At 53.2% G+C, this 20,295-nt stretch overlaps 1 protein-coding gene across 1 annotated transcript in view; it reads left to right on the plus strand.

The window, feature by feature from the left end:
- The first annotated feature begins 1,684 nt into the window (after positions 1 to 1,684).
- LHX4 (LIM homeobox 4) overlaps positions 1,685 to 20,295 on the plus strand; it is a 39,624-nt gene continuing 21,013 nt past the window's right edge. The window contains exons 1-2 of the mRNA XM_045811460.2: positions 1,685 to 1,775; positions 17,840 to 18,011. Coding sequence (XP_045667416.1) covers positions 1,700 to 1,775; positions 17,840 to 18,011 — 248 coding nt within the window. The 5' untranslated portion in view covers positions 1,685 to 1,699. The remainder of the gene's footprint in view (positions 1,776 to 17,839; positions 18,012 to 20,295) is intronic.

Here is a 20,295-nt window from a genome sequence, read left to right on the forward strand (position 1 = left end):
CCCTGGTGTTCCTTGTTTAGGGACAACGCCAGGAGAAAAAGCAGGGGACGCTCTGTAAGGTTGGAGATGGCACACCGTCCCCTTCCCCACCCCAGCTGGACCTGACTAGGCTGAAAAGGCACATCTGTCTACATCTTTGGAACGAACTCAGGACGGGGGCGTCGCGAGGGTGGGATCCGTAGAGCCTCTGGGTCCTGCGGCAGGGGAGGTGGGCTTCCCGCGCCTGCAGCCAAGTGGCATCGAGCAAACTGATGAAGCATTAGAGAACCTTGGCGGCGACCTGCCCCAAAGGTGGACCTTCTGTTTTATTTCCGCCAGGAACTTGAGTTGAGAATTTAAGTGTGCATGTGTGCCTTGTAAATTCGGTAAGCAACACAGGCCCCTTCCGGGGTTAGCAGGGGTGTCCGTGTGCGCGCTGCCGCCCTGCACGCACGAGGTCCGGAATTTTTCGAAGCGCCCGCGGTTGCAGCCGCCGAGGCAGAGCAGTTTCTGGGGACCAAGGACAGGACCCAGCTGAGCCGGCGTGGGCTAAGTGGCGCCGGCAGCCCGGCAGCCAAAAGGCGCGGGGACCCGACGGGGCCAAAGAGGAGCGAAGCGCGGACTCCCCGCGGCAAGCCGCGGCGAGCGGGGACGCGCATCGGGAGTCCGCGCCCGGCCGCCTCCGCGCGCAGACCCCCGGCTGCCTTCCCCCGCCAGCCGCGTGACTCGAGCCTTCCTGGCCGAGTACGGGCTGTCCCTGGCCTAGCCTCAGCCGGGCGCGGGGGAGACAGAGCAAGGGCTGAGAAGCGCCGGCGGGAGAGCAATTGGCCAGAGGAGAAGAGGAGGAGGAGGAGTTGGAGGATGGAGGATGAAGTCCCGGGCGGAGAGAAGCCCGGGACCGAGAGCGCGCGAGCGGAAGACTCTGCCGTGCGGCCCGGGCCTTCGGAGGGTCTGCCACGCCCTTCCCCATCCCTTGGTCCGAATGGAGGGGCAGTGGGGACATGAGCCGCCGACCAGTTCCGAAACTCCCACAGGACCCGCGGAACCCCGCAAGCCCGGGGTTCCGCCGTCCAGGAGCACCTGCTGCCGCGGCCGAACCGGCCGCAGTATTTATACCCGGGGCGCGAGCCCGCACGGTGGAGCGCAGGGCGGGGGTGGGGGGCGACGTCCCGCGAGGCCCCGCCCTGTTCTGTGCGGCCCCGCCCCCATGCGCGGCCCTCCACACTCCGGGTGCCGGGACCCCCCACTCCCGCCGGGGTCCGCGGCCCGCTGCCGGGTGTGGGGATTGGCTGAAGGGCGGGCCTCCCTGCGGAAAGCGACGTCACGGCCGTTCCTGCAGTGTGAATGAATCAAAATGCTTGGGTGACCGCGGCCTCCCGAGCGGCCGGCACGCGAAGGGTGGAGGGGGAGGGGGAGAGAAGCGGGCGGGGGAAGGAGGAGGGGAAAAAAGCCAGAGCTGCAGCAACAGCGTCTCCTCAACCCGGGATGTGCACCTACCCCGGAGAGCGAGATCAAAGGGATTTGAAACAGACTGAGGACTGGCGGGGGGAGGGGGCCAGCCAGCCTGTGGAATCCTCCCGGAGAGGCGGAGGGTCCGGCTTCCACCGTGACTTCGGCGGCCTGGTTGGGTCTTTATTATTATTTTCAAATTTCTGAATCCAGCTTAAGCGAGAGAGCAAGAGATCTCCGTAGACTGCGACTCCCTGGCTCTCGCTCCAAGATGATGCAGAGCGCAGCTGTCCCCGCGGAGGGGGCTGTCAAGGGGCTCCCGGAGATGCTTGGTGTGCCGATGCAACGTAAGACACCCCCCTTTCTCGCTGATTTAATTTGATAACAAGACAACCAGCAGCCTTGGCGGGTACGGGGCGGGTCGGACGCTGCGTGTAGCCTGGACCGGAGGGGCCGGGCGGGGCGAGAGGCCGCCGGCCCCGGCGCAGAGGCGGTCACAGGGCAGGGGCACTGGCCAGAGTGCGTTTAAAGGGCCTGGCTCTTGGCTTTTGGGGCCGAAAGTGAAAGCCTCCCGATCGTGCTCGAGGCCAGCCGAGGGTACCGAACCCCGCATCTCCAGCCCATGGCTTTTCTAGGAGCGTTGGGAGAGTGCTATTTGGGGACACCATGGGACGAACTGCAGGCCAGGCCTGAGGGCTGGGTGGTCCCAGTAAATCATCCTCCCTTCTGGGGTTACGGTCAAAGCTGGAAGTACCGCTAGTGCAACTTCACCCCAGCTGGCGGGAAGTTGGAGAGCGCGTCCCCCGCCCCCGGGGCTGGCGGCGCGGAAGCCCAGGCCACACGCTCTGTCCCCGCGCGCTGGGCGTGCGCGCCTGGTGCGTCCTCAGCCGCTGCTGCCCGCGGCGCCCGCAGCCTGCGCCGCTGGGGACTGCCTGCTTCTAGTGAGGAAGTCGACTCTCCATGTTCCAGCTAGCTGAGGAATGCAGGGGAGGGAGAAGCGCCGGGACGAAGTTGTGAACTCGGGGTACAGCCTTTGCGAACGCGAGGACATACTTTACAGGCGGCTTGGACTCAGCGGGAGAGACACATAGGATGCCCATAGGGTATTTGAGAGCTTTGGTCGCCCACCCACTTTTCTTTCCCGCGCCCGATATTAACAAGACTGCGGGAGCTCGAGGCGTGTTTATATCCAGGTCTCTGCGTGTGTTAGGGTGTGCGCGCTCGTTTCCCCGGAGGGAATCTGTCTCTGTCCCGCACTCCCAAACAGAGTCTTCGGTGGAGAATCTGTGCGGAGGCAGGAGCAGGTCCCGGGGCATCACGCGCGCACGGCGCGAGCCTAGTGAGTCCTCCCTACAGGGTCGCGGGCTCTGCGGAACACCCCTGCGCACCGTGGAGAGGGAAAGGTACCCTCACTCCGCTTGGCAAGGGACTGTGCTTCTGCCCGCGATTTCTTTAGTGGAGCAGTAGCTCCGTCCTCGAGGTTTATTTTAAGCAAATAAAATAATGCTGTCTACCTATGAACTAGGAGGACGCGCGGCTGCGCCCTCCTGCGCCCCAGCTCTCCGCGGCAGGGATTCTCCCTGGGCCATACCTCAAAGGGCAGGTTGGAGAGCGTGTGTCCTGGGCTTCGCTGGGAAGTTTTTGAGAAGGAACTGGAAGAGAAGAGCTTCACCCAAACCTATGTAGGTTGTTATCTGACTGTATCCTGCAGTTATCCTTTGTGTCTTTTCCTCTTAACTGTTGGCAAACAGTTCCACGTCTGCACCGCGTCTTGGGAAGTTTCCTGCTGACCGAGATGTGTCTGTAGAAGGCTCTGGGGGTTCGCCGCTGCCCTCACTGCCCCCACCCCACCACACACAGGCAAGGAGGGAGTAGGTTCTCAGCCCCTGCAGAAACAGAAACACAGACCCTGGCAAAGGAGCTCCAAGCCCTTAGACGGATTGTAGCTCTGAGTGCTCGAGGGGAGCGTGTGAGTGGGCGGAAGGCGCGTGTGTGACTCGTGTCCTTGTTACCCAGTACGTCTGTGCTTTAATAGTTGTGGTCCGTAGGTGGCCTGTCAGGACCGCAAAGAAGGGCAGTGCGCTTTGCTCTGACAGCCTTTCCTGGGATGCTCAGCACATTCTCCTGGATGGTCTCACTTTTTGTTTCTCTTACTTGGAGACAACTTTGATTTCCACGTCAGGAACTCGATTTCCTAAAATGCCTAGAACTTGCCTTCAGAGCTACAGTTCACCGGGGCTCGAGTCTGGGTTCCAACTGTGGAGAACTCAATGAAGTAGAAAATGGGACTCTCATCCCAGGGCTGCCCAGCAGAGGCAATGGCGAACTAGGAGGGGCTGGTCTGCCCTTCCTTTTGTCTTGCCCTGGTTCTGGGGCCTGTTGAAGGAAGCAGTGGCCAATATTGAGGGGCCCAATCCTTGAAGACTTGGAGTCCAGCTTTTTTGGGGGGAGGTGTGCATGGAACATACTCATCCCCTTTCAGCAGATGTGGCTGATGGCCATTACCTGTTGGTACAGAGAACTGGGCATAGGTGGGATGTGGTCCCCTCACACACATACACACCACCTTCTCTCTTCTGGAACATGGGATCCACAGGGGGAACAACATCTGTGGGGGTGGGGGTGGGGTACATGCCCTTAGACCTCAGGGAAGAGGAAGGATCATCCCAGGCCTGTGGGTGTTTAAACCTTGGGAGAGAGGAGACAACAGAAAGGCTCTCTGGCAGCAGTTCTTCCAACCCCACAACTGGAAGGTTTGAATTGCCCCCCATCACTCCCCTCCCTGGGGCACACACACAGGCGTATTTGGTTTCTTTACCCTGAGCCACCACAGACGGAGCCCTTCCGGTCACAAATGTAGGGATCCCCCAACCTGGGTCCCTCTGGTGCCCTGGCGTTTTAGCAGTTTGAATCCAGTTTGTTTCGGAGGCAGTCAGAATATTCTTTTGGGGGGTGGTTGAGGTGCTCTCCCTTAAGGAAGACATTGACCAAGTGGTGTAATAAATTCTCTCTTGGCGGGCTTATTCCTTCTCTCTGACGCCCGCCTCCCACCACTGTTGGCTCCAAGGCCCACTTGTCAGCGCGGTCACCGTCCTTCTGCTTGCAGGGCTGATGAGAGCTTCCCTGCTTCGACAGCTCCGGGCCGCCCGATGGGGCCCACGCTCGGCTCGTCTTCTCAAGACAAGCTCGAGGATTTTCATCTGTTTGAGGGGCATGAGCCCGGGGCAGGAAGCTGGAGAAGAATGGGGCCGGAGGAGTCTGGGAGTGATTGGGAGAGCAACCTGGGGTAGGGAGGTAGAGCCTACCCCCTTAAATCTTGGAGGGGTTGCTGGGCAGCCCAGCTCCTGCCTCTGCTCGGTGTGTTCTAAGGAACTGAAAACCCCCAGCTCCTTGCTCTGTGTGGCAGGAACGCTGTTTGTGTGAGGCTGCACCCTCGAGGTCTCTTCCAGCACGGGCGAAGGTCATGTCCGGCATGAGTCCAGGGCCTTGGGTGGTTTTGTTTCTGGCTAGGTGGATAGGTTCAGAAAGGGACCTTGTCCTAAAGCTGGCTTTAGGGTCTCAGCTACCTGGCCTACGATTAGGATCGCAGGTGTCGCTCTCATTCTGGCTGCAACCTGCTTCTGCTTGGGTCTCCCCCGCCATCTGCTTCTGGGCTGTAGAAACGCCAGGTCTGAATTCTCTCAGTTCCCGACCAGAGGGCAGCGTTGGAGTGGACCATCGCCTCCCCATCCTCCCTCGAACTGAACCTTTCTCCTCCCTGAACTCATCAGTTTCCCCACACATCTCGCCCCACTGGCCTCTCTTGCACACGACTCAGAACAGTGAGGGACATGCAGGGAGGTGGGCGTTTTATCCGCCCCTTGCCCTCGGTTTTGGCCTATCTCCCACGTAGTTTCTCCGGGCACCGAAGGCCCCCAGGTTGCTGGCTGGAGGGCTGGCCAAGCCCGGCAGCAGAAAGGAGCCACCCCCCGGGTCCAGGCAGGGAGTGATAAATGGGGAACATTTCCAGGGCATCTCCCATCCCACCCTTATCTCCTAAAGTATCTACTTCTTGCAGCTACCCCCGAAAGGTATTTGATTTCATATGTGGTAGGATCTGGGTGAAGAACTTCTCTAGGACGCCTCACTACACTTTCTTCTCTTCCCCGGCTCCTGCGGGTGCTTGGGGTAAATCTTCCAGCACCCATTGTGTCAGAGTCCTCGTTCCCGACTTTATCATCCGTCTTGCAGACTATTTCTTAAGGGGTGGAACGGACTCATTTCCCGGGCCAGGAGTTCTCTCAAACTCTGGAGCAGCGATTCCAGCTTCTTTCCATTCCTGCCTTTTCTGGTGGTGCAGGAAAGAAAAACAAGGGAAAAATTTATTATATGATATATATCTCCATATATTATATATATGGAGAGACAGAGAGATATTGATTGATTCAGATTCCTATACAGAAATTCAGACAGCAGCCCCGGGCACCACAAATCTCCTTCCCCGCGTCACAAAAATATTGTCAGGCGCGAGCCAACTTTTAAAGGTCAGACTGGTGGCTGTCCCCGCCGGCAGATTCTGGCCTCACGGATTGGGGATTCAGATTCCCTCACCTAGAGGATCCCACCCCAGCCTCGAGCCAGAGCTTCGCCCCACCCGGAGGGGAATTTGGAGGAACCCGGGTGACCATGGCTGCGCCTTGTTGCGGAGCCGGGTGGCCGAGGGCGCCCGAGGGGCGAGCGGGCTCCGACCTCTGGCGTTCCACTGTCTCGTTCAAAGAGGGCGGCGAGGGCGGAGGGAAGCCCTCCTTGGCAGGGCGCGGCCCCGGTGCGCGGAGGGAGCGGAATTAACGATTTGACCCGGACAAGGAGCGGGCAGGCGGGGCGGGTGAGGGGCGGAGGTCTGCACTGAGCGGTCCCCAGTGCCCGGGAAAGAGGGAAAGTCGGGACTGAGAAGAGGAGGCAGGACCCAACTCGAGCTGTTTCCTCGCTTGGCTGCCGCCGTGCGGGCTCGTGGAAAACCAGGGCCAGGCGCGGCTGGGCGGGAGCGGCGGCCTTGGGTCCGGGAGCGCGACCTGCGTGACCCCCGCGCGACAGGGGCAGAGCTCCTCCGCGCCGCGAGTAGGCGCAGGTCTGGGTGGCCCAGCGAGCTGGCGATGAATTCCCTCCACAGGCGTTTGCGGTGCACCTGCGGGTGCTGTGCGCTGGCTCAACGCGTGCCCCGGCTGCTGAGGGCTTGCCGGTGGAGACGAGTGCGGACAGGACGGCCCATCTGGGAGAGCCGGCTTTGCGCACACCGCGTCCCGCAGCCCGACGTAGAGGTCGGGCCCGCGAAGGGTGCAAGGCGCGGGCGACCTCTGTGTCCCCTGCGCGCGCCGCATTCAGCGTTCCTGCGCCTCGGCCCTTGCCCTTTGCCCTTGCCCGCCTCCATCCACCTTGCCGGTTCTCGGCTTACTCTTCGGAGCGGCCCCTGCGAGCGGGGACCGGCCACGCCTGGGTCCCGCTTCCTGCCCCTTTTGGAGCGGCGGCAGAGACTTTCCCCGCGGGGAGAGGCGCGGTAAGCGGGAACGCCGACCGCGTGTCCAGCCAAGGGAAACCGGGCCGAAACCTCTCTTTCTCCCCATACCCATTTCTCGCCAAGCATTTGGGAAAACAAAACTAATCTCCCAACGCCAGCGGCCCAAGGCTTTCCGGGACTTTAACCCTTGGAAAGCATTTTCTTTCCCATTTGGGCAGAGGCTCCTCACGCACGGATCCCGGAGGCAGCCAGCGGGTCCCCGCGCTCCGCGCACCCCGCGCGCCCTCCCCGGGTTCGAGCCTCGGCTCCTGTCCCTGCTCCCAGCGCTTAGCGGACCTCGACGAGCGCTCGAAACGTGGCGGGCTCAAGAGAGATGAGGTCTCTACCTGGGCAGCGGGTGCAGTAAATTAAATTCGACCTGGGGAGGTCGTTGGTGCCACAGTGCGCGGCGGAGGCGCCGGCAGCAGGTTGCTCCTGCGTGTGGAGGAAGCCGCGGCCGGTCGGGGACGGAGCGCAGCCTTCGGTTTGTGGCGCTCAGAGGTTGGATTCATCCGGGATGGGACTTTTTTGTTTTGTTTTTTTGTTTTAGTTTTTTACTTTTTTTAGACGGCAGAGTGAATGTCCTTTAAAGGGATCTGAAGGGTGAACTAACCAGGAAGGAAAGGAATGACTAGCCAGGCCGGGGCGGGATAAGACCGGCAGCGTCAGGAAGTTGAAGGAAGACCAAATGCTAGGTGTACCTCCCTCTTGACACGCCAGAAACGAAGCGGGTTTAAGGCAAGAATGTTGGCTGAATGCTCAGGGGATTAGAGCAACGTGAGTCCTCAAGACGTCTTGGAGACCGCCTACACCACTGCAAATAAATACCAGGGTCGATTTTTAAAAATCGAGTCCTCCTAGAGGTGAGGTGGGGGCGAGGGAGGCAGGAAACCGGCAAAGCAATTTCTTTCCAGGGAGTAGACAAAACACAGCCCACAGGGGCGTCTTGGGTTTTGAACAGTGACCTGATGACCCCGGCTGACCAGGTGTAGACAGCCTCAAGTCCTAAATATTCCCATTGTCCTAACTTCCCATTTGCCTCGGATTTAGTGCCCTTTCACTGTGTGCTACAGTCAATTAGTGAGTACTTAGCACCGCATTAGCAGGCAGAACCCAGAGGGACCCCCGAGCTGAGGAGGCAGGCCTGGAGGAAGGGGAGGGAGGGCTGCACCTGCAGTCCTCCGGGGATGGAAAATTAGTTAACAGGGACTAACCTTTCCATCAGGTTGTTAAGAAGACTGCTTTGAGCCTCTTGTTTTGGTCAGCAGTGATGGATATTTGGTGGATTTCCCTGGCTGAGAGACTTGTCTCCTCCAAATTGAAGAGTTGTGGATGGGGAGGGTTGGTGGCCTTGGATGGAGGGACCTTCTATCACTGCTTTCATTTAGGGAAATTGATCAGGCTTAGAGCTGAGAAGCTTTGGAATGGTAGAGATTAGGAAACAGTTTGGCTGTAGACAGGACGAAAGGAATAGTACTATCCACTTTGGGAAGCAGGGGTGGAGACAGACAAGCAGCCGTTTGCTGTGGTAGCACCAGAGGCTGGGTTTGGAGATGGTGGGGACGGGGAGGGCAGGTTTCCGTCTGTGATTTTTTTTTCCTCCCTTTTCTCTCTTTCTGGAATGAGTGTTAACAATGCCCACAACACAGATGTGAGCAAACTGCTGTTCGTAAAATTCCATTGTGGCTTACATGTCTATCCTCGGTCTTTCTCTTCCTTTCTTCCCTTCCTTACTTCCTACTTCCTTCTTCTGTGAGGTCTTTGTAAGGCAGCGCATGGGGTCCTGCGCGAATTCACAGCACAGGGATTTTGTTAGAGGTTGACTGTTTGGCAGGCTGCAGGGTGATGGGGTCCCTCACCTTTTTTTTTTTTTTTTAGGAGACTTAGAAGGAAGGGCAGTTTCTGGGTCCAGGACAGAAGAAACTGCCCAGGAGCTGGGCTGTTGTTGTCTGTGGTAGGAAAAAAGTCATCTAAAGTATAGATGCTGCAGTGAGATTTTGCCTTTTTTTTTTTTTTTTTTTTTTAGGTCTTAAATTCTACAGGAGCCCTGATCAAAATGGAGCACAGATGAGCCATTTTGAGGCACTGCTGTTGGGAGTAGGCGGACGGGTTGGGTTTAATCGGCAAAATTGGAATTGATTCTCCCTTGGAAAATGTACTTCAGGTTAACTGTATTAATGGTGGATTGGAAAATCATCTTGGGAGGCCAGTCCTAAGTCCTGTTGTTATTTTGGCGGATTTCTTTTCTCAGATTTCCTCAGCCCCCTTCCCTCCGTCAGTCTGGGTCTAGCCACAGATGTTTTACTGTGGTATCTCACCCCCAAATGCCTTTAAAGTATAATTTACTTTAATTATAATGTTAGAGGGTTAAGGGATGGGTTCTGGGAATAGCTTAATAGAGACAAAACTTGCAGCCAAATTAATTGAAAGTTTCTCATTATGAGGGAGAGGTTGCCAAACATATGGAATATTGCTACGGAATGAGACATCAGAAAAACCCATTGTGGAGAGTTAGCAGTGATTAAATGCAAAGATGGGGTGGAAACAGAGATGTGTTTACAGCATTTCCGTAGACTGTCATGGATTTGTTTAAGGTGACTTTCTGTTTTATTTGCAATCACGGAGAATATTCGATATCCTACCAAAGAACATTAATTCTGTGTCAATATTTAATCTAGAAGATAATCCTATACCTGCAAATACATATTTACATTATGTATTCTATTTACTACAGGACTCCTATTAAAATGTTGTCCAAATTCAGCCTTCAAATGGTAACATTGAAGTTGTCTCCAGGATACTTTCGGATTTGATCTTTACCTTGAAAAGGTTACTATATTTTTGAGCTGCCTAAGCAGAAAAAGAACAAAGGAGATTGTCACAGGGACCCCGGACCACGAAGGGAAACAAACAGGAATCTGGTGGAGAGGATTCTGAAGGACGAGTGGAGGGGAAAAAACATTAGGAACGGTCATTTCTTACATGAGAAGACTTTTCTGACTTTTTTTCTAGTTTTTAGTCATTCGTTGACACACACACACACACAAACTAGGAAAGACTGGAAATTAGATGAGACGTGTAGGTTGATGTATTTTTCAAGTATGTAAGCAAATATAATTATAATAGAGATTTACCTTAAATGCAATGCTGGTTGTTTTTTTTTTTTCAATTAAGCTTTTCTCAGGATTCGTGTGGCTCTATTTAATGCTTCACCACCATCACAAAATACCACACGCACCTTTTCTTCTTAAGTTTTGAAGAATTAATATTAGAATTTTGTGCCTCAGTTATGTTGCTTATGGGACAATTCTTACTAAGTTATGAAGAAATGTATAAAGTATTTGGGAAAATTATGTTACGGTGTCTTCAAGATACATGGGTTTGGAACAGGGAAAAATATGAAAAAGGAAGCTATAGATTGTTCAATAAAAATGAATCGTCCTTAGTAGGGAGGTGGAAAATAAAGAGCCAGGGAGGAGAAAACCCAGACACACAGAGTCATGATTTTCATGTAAAACACAGCCTGAGTTTCAGGCCCACCCTGTATGTGGACTGCAGAGATGAACCGTCCTCGGTTCCGGTGCCTTCAGCCACAATGATCAGGTGATTGAAAAGGGGAGTTGGGACCAGAAAACAGGATTTTATTGTCAGTGGTGATGGTGGCAACTTTGAAGTGGAAAGTTTTATTTGTGAAATATAGATCCAGGAATAGAACTTTTAATTAATTTAACTATACCTGTTATAATTCTTAGACTTGGAGATTCCAGAAGCTAGGTATGAGTTTCAGCAGGCACGGTGTCATGCTTGGTACGTCCTGTGGCTCATATGTTGATACAGTTTAGAATTAGTCACTCCCAGCCTAAATCAGTAAGTCCCAACCCACCCCCACCGAGAGGGCTTTCCCTAGTCTGCCTTTTTGAAACTGGCTTCCTTCTTACTTACTCAGGGAAACCTGTGGTTTTCTCCCCCTTATATGTGGGGAAAGAATGGAGAATTCTAAGAAAAACAATATTTTGCACAATATTTCAATCGTATATGTGTTTCCTCAAAGCCCCACTTAGCTTCTTGTTTCAGTTTGTAGTCGGTAAAGAAACTTAACAAATAAATAAAATTATGTAGTTTGGGAAACATATATTGGCCAAAATGTTATTTAAGATGAGCTCCAAAACTACTTACTTCTCGAGTGAAGTCACCAGCAGAAGGGTTTGGAGCGAAAGCCACAGGCTTTCTTAAGCCCTGTTCGAAGCCTTGGTCTTCAGTCAACCCCAGAACCTGTCCCAGACAAAAAAAGAAGCTTCCAGCCGCACTTTGGCCCCCAACTGTGTACCCTTCAGGGAAGCACTTTTAAATGTAGAGGTTCACTTTTCACAGGTTGCTGAGAAGCTAAGAGAACTTGCAGATTTGCAAGTCCTCGGCAAAATTCAGAGTGCTGGCAATCTTAAAGACCAGGACCAAGGTTCCCATCTTGCAGACGGAGCTGCCCTCAGGCTGGAGTGCTCCTGGGCGTCCCAAGAGGGGCCAAGCCTCCCGGGAGTGTCAGTGTCCTGGGATCTGTCTGCCCACCCCACCCGGAGCACTGGAACGTAGACCCTGGCTTCTGTCTTGAAAGAAGCAAGGAAAACTTTGTCGTTGGCATGAGGCTGTCCAGTCAAATTCTGAAACCAAAAGAGGAACTCTGTCCAAAAGGCATTTAAAAAGCAGGGTCTCATGGGGCTCCAAGGTGGCGCATCAAAGCCCAAATTTTACAAAATATTAATCTGATTTCACGACATGGTTAAATGAACATTATTCCTAATAACATGAAATAACTTAGTTTTAAAAATATCAAAATACTCATCAGCATTAGGATTCCATTAGAAATGTGGAAATTCCAGTACATTTTCCCAGAAAGGTGCACTTTTCTTCAATACATTTTAGAAGTTACTGCCAAGTGTGTTGGTTCTAGTTTTAGTCTCTTTAGTGGAAAAAAAAAATGTTTTCCTCACCTTGTTGCTCTTCTGTGACCAGAAAGATAGAAAACACCATTTTTCAAAGAATTAAAATCGATCGAACAAACAAACACAAACCGTCTCTGAAATGCTTCATGGTGACCCCCGGTTCCTTGAGAGCAGTTGCTTGGAAATGAAGAAACGCGAGTGGGGAATAAAAACACACAATACTTTTTTAGATGTCATGGGGAGGGGTGTGCATGGAGGGGATGATTTGGTCTACCACAGAGCACATCAGACATTTTGACCCCCTCTACTTGCCAGTTTTCTGAAACTTCACTAATGGAGGAATTTGGGGATTTAAAATGGAATCCATTTTTGGATGGACCACTCTGAAAACTAAGCCCCTCGTGCCCACACCACAGTATTTCAGGTGATTGGAGGGCTGGGCACCATGGTATGGGTTTGTAAGCTTCCTTGATGAAGAGGTAGAGAAGACTGCAGGCAAAAAAAAAAAAGGTTTTTAGCCATTTCTCATCAAATAAGAAATAGTTACTTTTCCATTGGGCATTTACAGACCTCCCCCCCAAAATACTAGAATCCTCAATGGTTAATATGAACTCAATCCACTCTTACCTGAATACATTACAGCAAAAGTGAAGTGACGTCAGCTGGTTGGTGGTCCTAACACACCCCCTCCCCATTCTCACTAATCACATATGGGGGAGGGGACCAAGGTCTGGCAAATTTGCCCGCATTCGGTGGAGGAAGTAGTCTGCCAGATTTCTTTATTCCAAAAAGACTTAACCTTGTAATGTTACATTAGCCGCAATTCATATTCTGGGATTATGCTGATTAGAAAGGGGAGGATGGAGGAGAGTCTTGAGTGTTTTGTGTGTGTCGGGGGAGGTCAGTGAGGGAGGGGGAAATTATATTGGGAAATAAGGAAACATAATATATTAAAGTATATTTAATATACTTTAAATATATAAATTCATCTTGTTGGTGACTGGTCATGGAGAGTGGAAAGGGAGCTACCATTGAGCTGGGCACTGGCATTATGGGGCTGGGTGTTTTATACTCGTCTGATGTGATCACACGGCCACCCTGCGAGACACTGCGAGACCGGTGTTACCACCTCTGTTTTACAGATCAGAAAACTAAGGCTCAAAGAGGTTAAGCAATTTGTCTGACATCGTGTATGTGGTAGACTGAAATCTAAACCCAGGTCTATCAGACTCTGATCTGGGATTTCTTATAAACAATTTGGCAGACCTAAAGATTTGAAGATCTAAACTCTAAGCAGAACTGAAAACTTTCAAATTCTCCCAGTAGTTTTTCCAAAGAGTATTTGAACAAAATGTTTCCCTTCCCCCTAGCTTTCCATAGTGCTCAGTGCTCACTTCCCCAGGGCTCCCGGGTTGGACAGCTCCCTCCTTCAGAGATGGCTTCCTTTTCAGAGATGGGGCCGGCTTCAGAAGGATTGGCCTTTTTCCAGAATGGCGATACCTCAGCCTGTGTGTGAGGATGTGTGTGTGCATGTGTGAGTGTAAGTACTGTGGTATATGTGGGCTTGTGTACCTACGAGTGTGTGTTTTACAAGTGTATGTCTGAGTGTGTGCAAACGTGTGTATGTCTGTGTGACTGTGGTATTATGTGGGTGCCTTCGTGTGTGTCGCGGTGTATTTTGGTTTATTTGTGATTGTGTGTGTTTCTCTATGTGTGTTAGCATGTATATGTGTGTGTGTTCTAGGTCTGTGTGTGTACTAAGTATGTGTGAATATGTGGGTTTGTCTGACTGTGTATGTGTTTGTGTGGGTGTGGGTGTCCTGGGACGTGTCCAAGGGAGCCTCCCTGCCTATGTAGCTGCTCTCACTGTGCTTAGGTCTGTGCTTTGAGCCACGTCACTCTGCAGGACTCACAGAAGCCTCTGGGCCCTGCCGATGGGGAGGGCATTGTACCCTGTGACCCAACATCTCCCCAGATTCCTTGGCTGTTCTATGGGCTTTGCTGTCTTTTCATGGCTGAGCTTACTCTCCATCACCAAAGAACATCACCAAAGAACCTTTGTGTGCAGATAAGATAAAGATTTTCATTTTAAGTGAAATGACACCTCATCAGAAACTGAGTTTAGAGGTTAAATTCTGTCTTAGTGACTCCCAGGGTCGGCTTAAATTCCAGTTTTTAAAGTGGAATCTTGTGATTAGGGACTTTGGAGATCTTCTGGCTCCTTGGAAATTTTGGTTACAACTTTATTTCAGGTAGGAGACCTATATAACCTCTGTCCTGTTCAGGCTCTCTGAATTTAAAAATAATAATCATTTATTGTAGTTTGAAAAAAAGGCTTATGTCATTGCTCCTGGAAAAATTTCTAGATAGCTTACATTTCACACTAATCAAAATAATTACATGGAGTGCTGTCACCTGAAGTGTGGGATCTGAGTTCACTGGTCTCCACCCCCTCACAGGCAGGGATGAATCTGAACTTGACAGATGCCATCAACAAGCTGGCACCTTGCAGCTGGGGGGAGGGGACCAGCAGGGCAGGGGCTTCTGCTTCCCACCCCGGTCTGGGCGTTAGGTGTCCATCCTGTACAACACATGCATACTCTGTCTACAGGATCCAATGCATGTCTCAAACATTTCCATTTGCCCAATTGTTACGGAGCACAAGAGGCCAGTGGCTCATATACTCCCTTGTCACTGTATGCAGAGCAGCTTTGAGGCTACCTCTTCCCTCCACCTCCTCTCCATGAAATGACAGAGGTAGAGCCAGCCAGGTGAGGCACGTCCAGATCCCTCCAGCTCTCAGGTGGGGTTAGCCTACCTTAAGCATAGGCTCTTGGTTCAAATCCCAACTCCCCCATTGTGGGACCTCAGGCACTTGGCTTCCCATCTCCAAGCTCAGTTTTCTCATCTCTACAATGGGAATAAGAACACTTCCCTCACCAAGTGGCACAGATTATTGAGCTAGTATACATCCAGGACCTGGCAGAGTTCATAACAGGCTCTTGACATTTGGTTTTACCATTATTGGTATATAATTGATCTCCCAAATCATTTCTATGTTATCTTTGTTTTTAAAAATGCCACCCCCCCTCAAAATCTACACTGAAATACAGTGTGAAAGGTTTTATTTTTTAACTTAAAAAGCGCCCTTAGAATGTCCCTCACATTTTTGCCGAACTCGAGGACTTCCGTTTGGTCCCAAGGCCTCAGAGAAGCCCAGGTTTGGGCAGCGCCAGGCAACGGACCCAGCAGGAAGCATCCCTGCAAGCTGGAGGCTGAAATGGCTTGTCTGTCTGCTTTTAGTGCTGTTCCTAAGCGTGATGCTGTCTCTGTCTCCAAGCCTCCAGAGCTCCGCTGCCTACCCTCCCCTGCATACGTTAGCCTTAATGTATTCTCTCTTGAATACTCATCATATTAAGGCTCCCGGTAGCTACCTTGCTCGAAATAAATTTTATGAGCACACATCCTCGCCCTCATCCCCCTGCATTTGCGGCTGGGAGGAGAAATATAGCCGTATCTCCCCCGGAGGCCGGGCCAGACAACAATTAGGTGGGAATCGGCGCCCTCTAGCCCCGCAGCGGGGTGGGGTGCGGGAGGCAGCGGGCTGGCGCACGCCCCGCGCGGGCACCGCGGCTCTCGGGCCGGCTTCTCCAAGGGTCACTGAGCGTCCAGGTACCCGGCCCGGGGACTCGGGCCGCCCGCTCACACAAAGACGCCCCTAGCGGGCCGTGTCGCCGCGTCCTCGAGGGCCCGCGCGGCGGGGCTCCGCGGGCAGACGGTGGCACCAGGGACGGGGGTCCCCCGCCGCTGGTGGGCACGGGCTCCGCTGCTCTGCCCTGGGGCGTCCGCCGGCCGCTGCCCCGCGCGGGGGGCCTTGGTCTTCTCTCCCCTCCCTTGCAGAGCGGTGCCGGAGCGATCCTAACGCGATCCTGCTCCGCACCTCCTTCCTCAAGCCCCTGGCTCAGCAGCCGCGGCCGCTCCAAATGCAAACGCGGACCGGAGAACCGCGTGCCCCTTGCCCTTAATGACCTTCTTTACAAGAGTTGTCCCCCTCCCCCCACCCCCCGGCGGGCTGGCCTGTCACACTGCAGGAGCCCCTGATGAGTCACGCCTCACTCCTCAGAGTCTCCTCTGTACGTCTCCAGATCTGTCCAGGGCTAAGGCCCCCTGCTCCCCTCCCCTTCCCTGCCGCTCCAGGGGTGCCAGTCCTGATAGACCCCGAGAGAGGCAGGGGTGTAGTTGCAGTTGAGGGAGCACTACCTGCAGGCAGACAGGCATGCCCCCAGCCCTGGCGGAGCTGCCCTGTTGGTGTGGGGCGCTCTCTGAGCCTCTGCGGGAGGGTCCCGACATCTATGCAGGGATTCCTGGGAGGGCCCAATGAGATCAAGTCCATGAACGGGGTCCCTAACTTTCCTTCCCCTCAGCCACACACAACAGCACCACATCAACACCTGGTTACTGCAGTTATCCCCTTATAAGAGCAAACCTTTATTGACCACCTACTGTATACTGGCTCACTCTTACCTCTATTGATTCAATTACTCTTCGCAATAATCCTACCAGGTACTATTATCATCACACCCCCGCACCCCATTTTAACAGGGGCAGAGAGTGGCGAAGTAATTTGGTGAAGGTTAAAAAGCAGAGCCAGGATTCAAACCCAGGCAGGCTGGCTCTAGAATCCATGGTCTTACCCTGTGTCCTACTCATTTCCCCTTATTTGATGGAAATCCTGTTGCTGTTGTGTGCTTAGTACTTTGCTGGGCACATCGGAACTGTTTGGCAAGGAACTCGGTAACTAATTGGTTAAACATTTTCTTTGTCAAGGAGGAAAAAAAAATTTTTTTTTAAGATTTTATTTATTTGAGAGAGAGAGAGTGAAAGAGAGAGAGCACAAGTGGGGGGAGGGGCAGAGGGAGAAGCAGACTCCCTACCAAGGAGGGAGCCCGATGCTGGGATTCAGGGACTCTGAGATCATGACCTGAGCCCAAGACAGACACCCAACCGACTGAGCCACCCAAGTGCCCCTGGAAAAGTTTTGAGATAGAAAAAAATTCTGTATGCACAGGGATAGGTAACCAGTATCCAGACCCAGGAGGATCTGCCTCAGTGTGGTTCCTGGTAGTTTTCATGGGGCATTTTGGTCTGAGAATGGGGTCAAAGAGCAAGGCATCTAGTGGGTCTGACTTTCAGGCACGTGTTGGTGGCTGCCGGGGCCATAACGGGAACAGGCTGGGCTTGGGGTTTCGTGGGCGCAACACTGACACGCGTGTGTGTCCAACACTAGGGATGTCACGTAGTGAGGGTCCCAACAGCCTGTCTACAGGTATGAGATGCAAATGACTTAGAAGTTGAGCTTTCCTTCTACATAGATTTAGACGTGTTCAGAGTTTCCCCAGTGCTTTGAGGCTGATCCCCTTATGTTAACACTTTTAAATTACGTCACACCAACAAACACGATTTGAATCAAGAAACACGGATGGTTCCTGAGAGATTTGGTGTTCCTACTTGTGCTGGTATTTGGAGTGCACAGGAGAAACTGGTGAACTGTTTCAAGATGAACTTCTTGGAGAGGATGTGATCAAGTATTTATTCAGTGATAAACATCTCTGGAGCTACTCGTGTGTGCCAGGCATGGTGCTAGGCCTCCAGGATACAAAGCTGCGAAAGGAACACTATTCCTGCCCCTTGAAAATCCCACCTCCTAGTGGGAGACACAGGGTCGATTGGATTTCAGTTCCCGCCTGCCCCCTGGACCAGCGGCCTCTGTGCAGCATATAACCCGCATGATTCTCTGTGGCAGCCCGAAGGTTTTGGGTTATATCCTTTTCCTCCCGTGGGAAGGGAATCGTGAAGACTGGGAAGGCATCCACGCAGGCTCTGGTCTGGTGAGCAGTGCTGTGTGGAAGGCTCACTGTGCCTTTCTCTCCTCTCCCCACAGAGATCCCTCAGTGCGCTGGCTGCAACCAGCATATCCTGGACAAGTTCATCCTGAAGGTCCTGGACAGACACTGGCACAGCTCTTGCCTCAAGTGTGCGGACTGCCAGATGCAGCTGGCCGACAGGTGCTTCTCCAGGGCCGGGAGCGTCTACTGCAAGGAAGACTTCTTCAAGTAAGTCCGAACCCCGGTGCCGCCTCCCTTCCCGCGCCCTGGTCTGTCTCTGCCTCTCCCCTGGAAGTGAGGTGGGAGAAGGGGGGAGCTGGTGGCAGAGGGCAGGAGTGAAATTTCTACAGGGGGGCTGACACAGGAGTCCCACAAATCCTGCCTCAGGGCACTTGGCTGTCTCACTGCTGCCACTTTCAGAGTGGGTGCTTTGAGGTTCATACCCCTAATCTAGAAGGAGTCTCTGTCGCTGCTGCGGGGCTCCAGACACTTGGGAGAGTGGCTGGTGGTCCGGGTCAAGCCAGGCTCTGTTAGTGTCATCGCTTTCAAAGAAAATATGACGAAGAGGCAGTTTCTTGGGATGGTTAAGAGCCCAGACCCCGACTGGGCTGAACCACTTATTAGCTGTGTGCTCTTGAGTCGGTCACTTCTCTCTGCCTCGGGTTGCTTATCCATAAAATGGGCCTGGTAATAAGAGTTCCTACCTTGTAGCGTTGTTATGAGCTTTGAATGAATCAGTATGTGTAAAGTCCTTAGGATAATGCCTGACACCTGAGCGTTAGCTTTGAAGACTGTCCTCAATTCATTCTGGGGTTGGATCCATCAGCCACAATCCTGTTGGTCACGGTGAGGGGACTTCCTAGAATTTATTTTCTGTGGCATTTAGTCTGGGACTTTTCTCCCGGAACCTATTACCCGAGGCACTTAGGCTGATGCCTTAGCTCACTTGGACCAGCTGGCAGCAGCGACGCCAAGAACAGGAGGAGAGAGTTGTCTGGCGGTGACACGGAGCCCCGTGGGGGTGGCCCGAGGGCTGCGCCGAGGGGTCTGGACTGCTGGGAGGCTTGTCAAAGCCTGCAAACGTTTGGCACAAACTAGCAAGCCTCAGCGAGGGGCCAGGTATCCTTCAGAGGCTGTGTGTTCTGCACAAAAGGAGGGGACATGGGGAGAAAAGCCTGTCCTGGAGACAGAACATGTTTCTCCTTAATCCTCCCAAGGTTTAAATTCAGTGATTTGAATTTCTGAGGATTCCCAAATTTCTTTAGTTCAATATGAGTTGAAAAGCGCATTAAAGATGAATTTGGTTTCTGCTGGGGCTTCCTCTCCTCCATGGCTTGTACTGAGAAGGCAACACTCAGGGTCACCATCACACTTTGGCCAAAAACGCACCACGTTCTCCCTGTGTGCGCGTGTGAGCATGTGTGTGTGTGTGTGTGTGTGTGCACGCGCGCGTGTACATCTGTGCCTGTATGCTACCTGAGGCAGGGGCGGTGGGCACACAGGCACGTCCAACAGATTCTTGATGGTTCCCATGGAGGGCCGGGCCTTTGGGTTGTCGTCTTGGTCTTTTCTGTGTGCGGCTCCCCTTTCTCCCTATCTTCCTTTTGCTCTCTCCCCTCTGAACCTTGCCCTGTTTCCGGTATTCTGGTATTTACGCAGTTCTGTCCCCTCCAGCCACATTCTTTCTCAGCGGGCAGCAAGAGTTATTAGTTATTCGTTTTTCAGTGATGCCCTGGCCAAGCAGCACGGCGGCTCTTACTGGCCCCTGCATGGCGTGAATTTCATCGTGTGTGTGTGTGTGTGTGTGTGTGTGTGTGTGTGTGTGTAGGAGCAAGAGGACTCAGGGGGTGCGCCTGGCCTTGGGGCTGTGTCAGCTGCTTTCCAGGGTCTGTACACCATCCTCCTCCCGTTTGTCTCTGAACCTTTGGGAAGCCTCAGTGAGCTCCAGGGGCATGGCCTTCTTGCCCAGCTGGGAACAGGTGGGTGCTGAGATGTCCCTGGCTCAGACCACTGGCTCTGTCACCGGAGAAGCTCCTTTGAGCCCCTCCCTGGGGTTTGGACCTTGACTAGCTGGCTCTGGGTTTGGGAAAGGGAGGAGGTGGCAACTCAAGTGTAGGTTTGGGTTTGGGAGAAGTAGTAAGTAAAGGGGTCCCTTTAGACCCAGAAGAGGCCTGGGGTGCAGGCTAGGGAAGGATTAGCACAGGCCTGTGAGCCATCAGCCCAAGACCAGAAGTAACAGTGACAGTTACTCACTCAGGCCAGCGCCCTGACCTCCTGCCACTGTAGCTTCCCCGTGCCACGGCCCTCATTTGGATCCTTCTGGGGCATTGCTCAGCAGTGACCTCGTGACAAATCGCCCACATGCCTCCCTACCAGACCAGCATCCAACCTCACAGCTGACCCTGACCCCCAGCCCCTTCAGGAGGCCCCGCCTGCTTACAGAATATTCCAGATGCACTGTGCTGTCAGAGCCTTCCTCCCCATACCCCGGCTCCTTTCTAGTCCTCCTCAC

This window comes from Ursus americanus, chromosome 2 (genome assembly GCF_024610735.1).
Source record: "Ursus americanus isolate L20-20 chromosome 2, mUrsAme1.1.p, whole genome shotgun sequence".
Taxonomy (NCBI): domain Eukaryota; kingdom Metazoa; phylum Chordata; class Mammalia; order Carnivora; family Ursidae; genus Ursus; species Ursus americanus.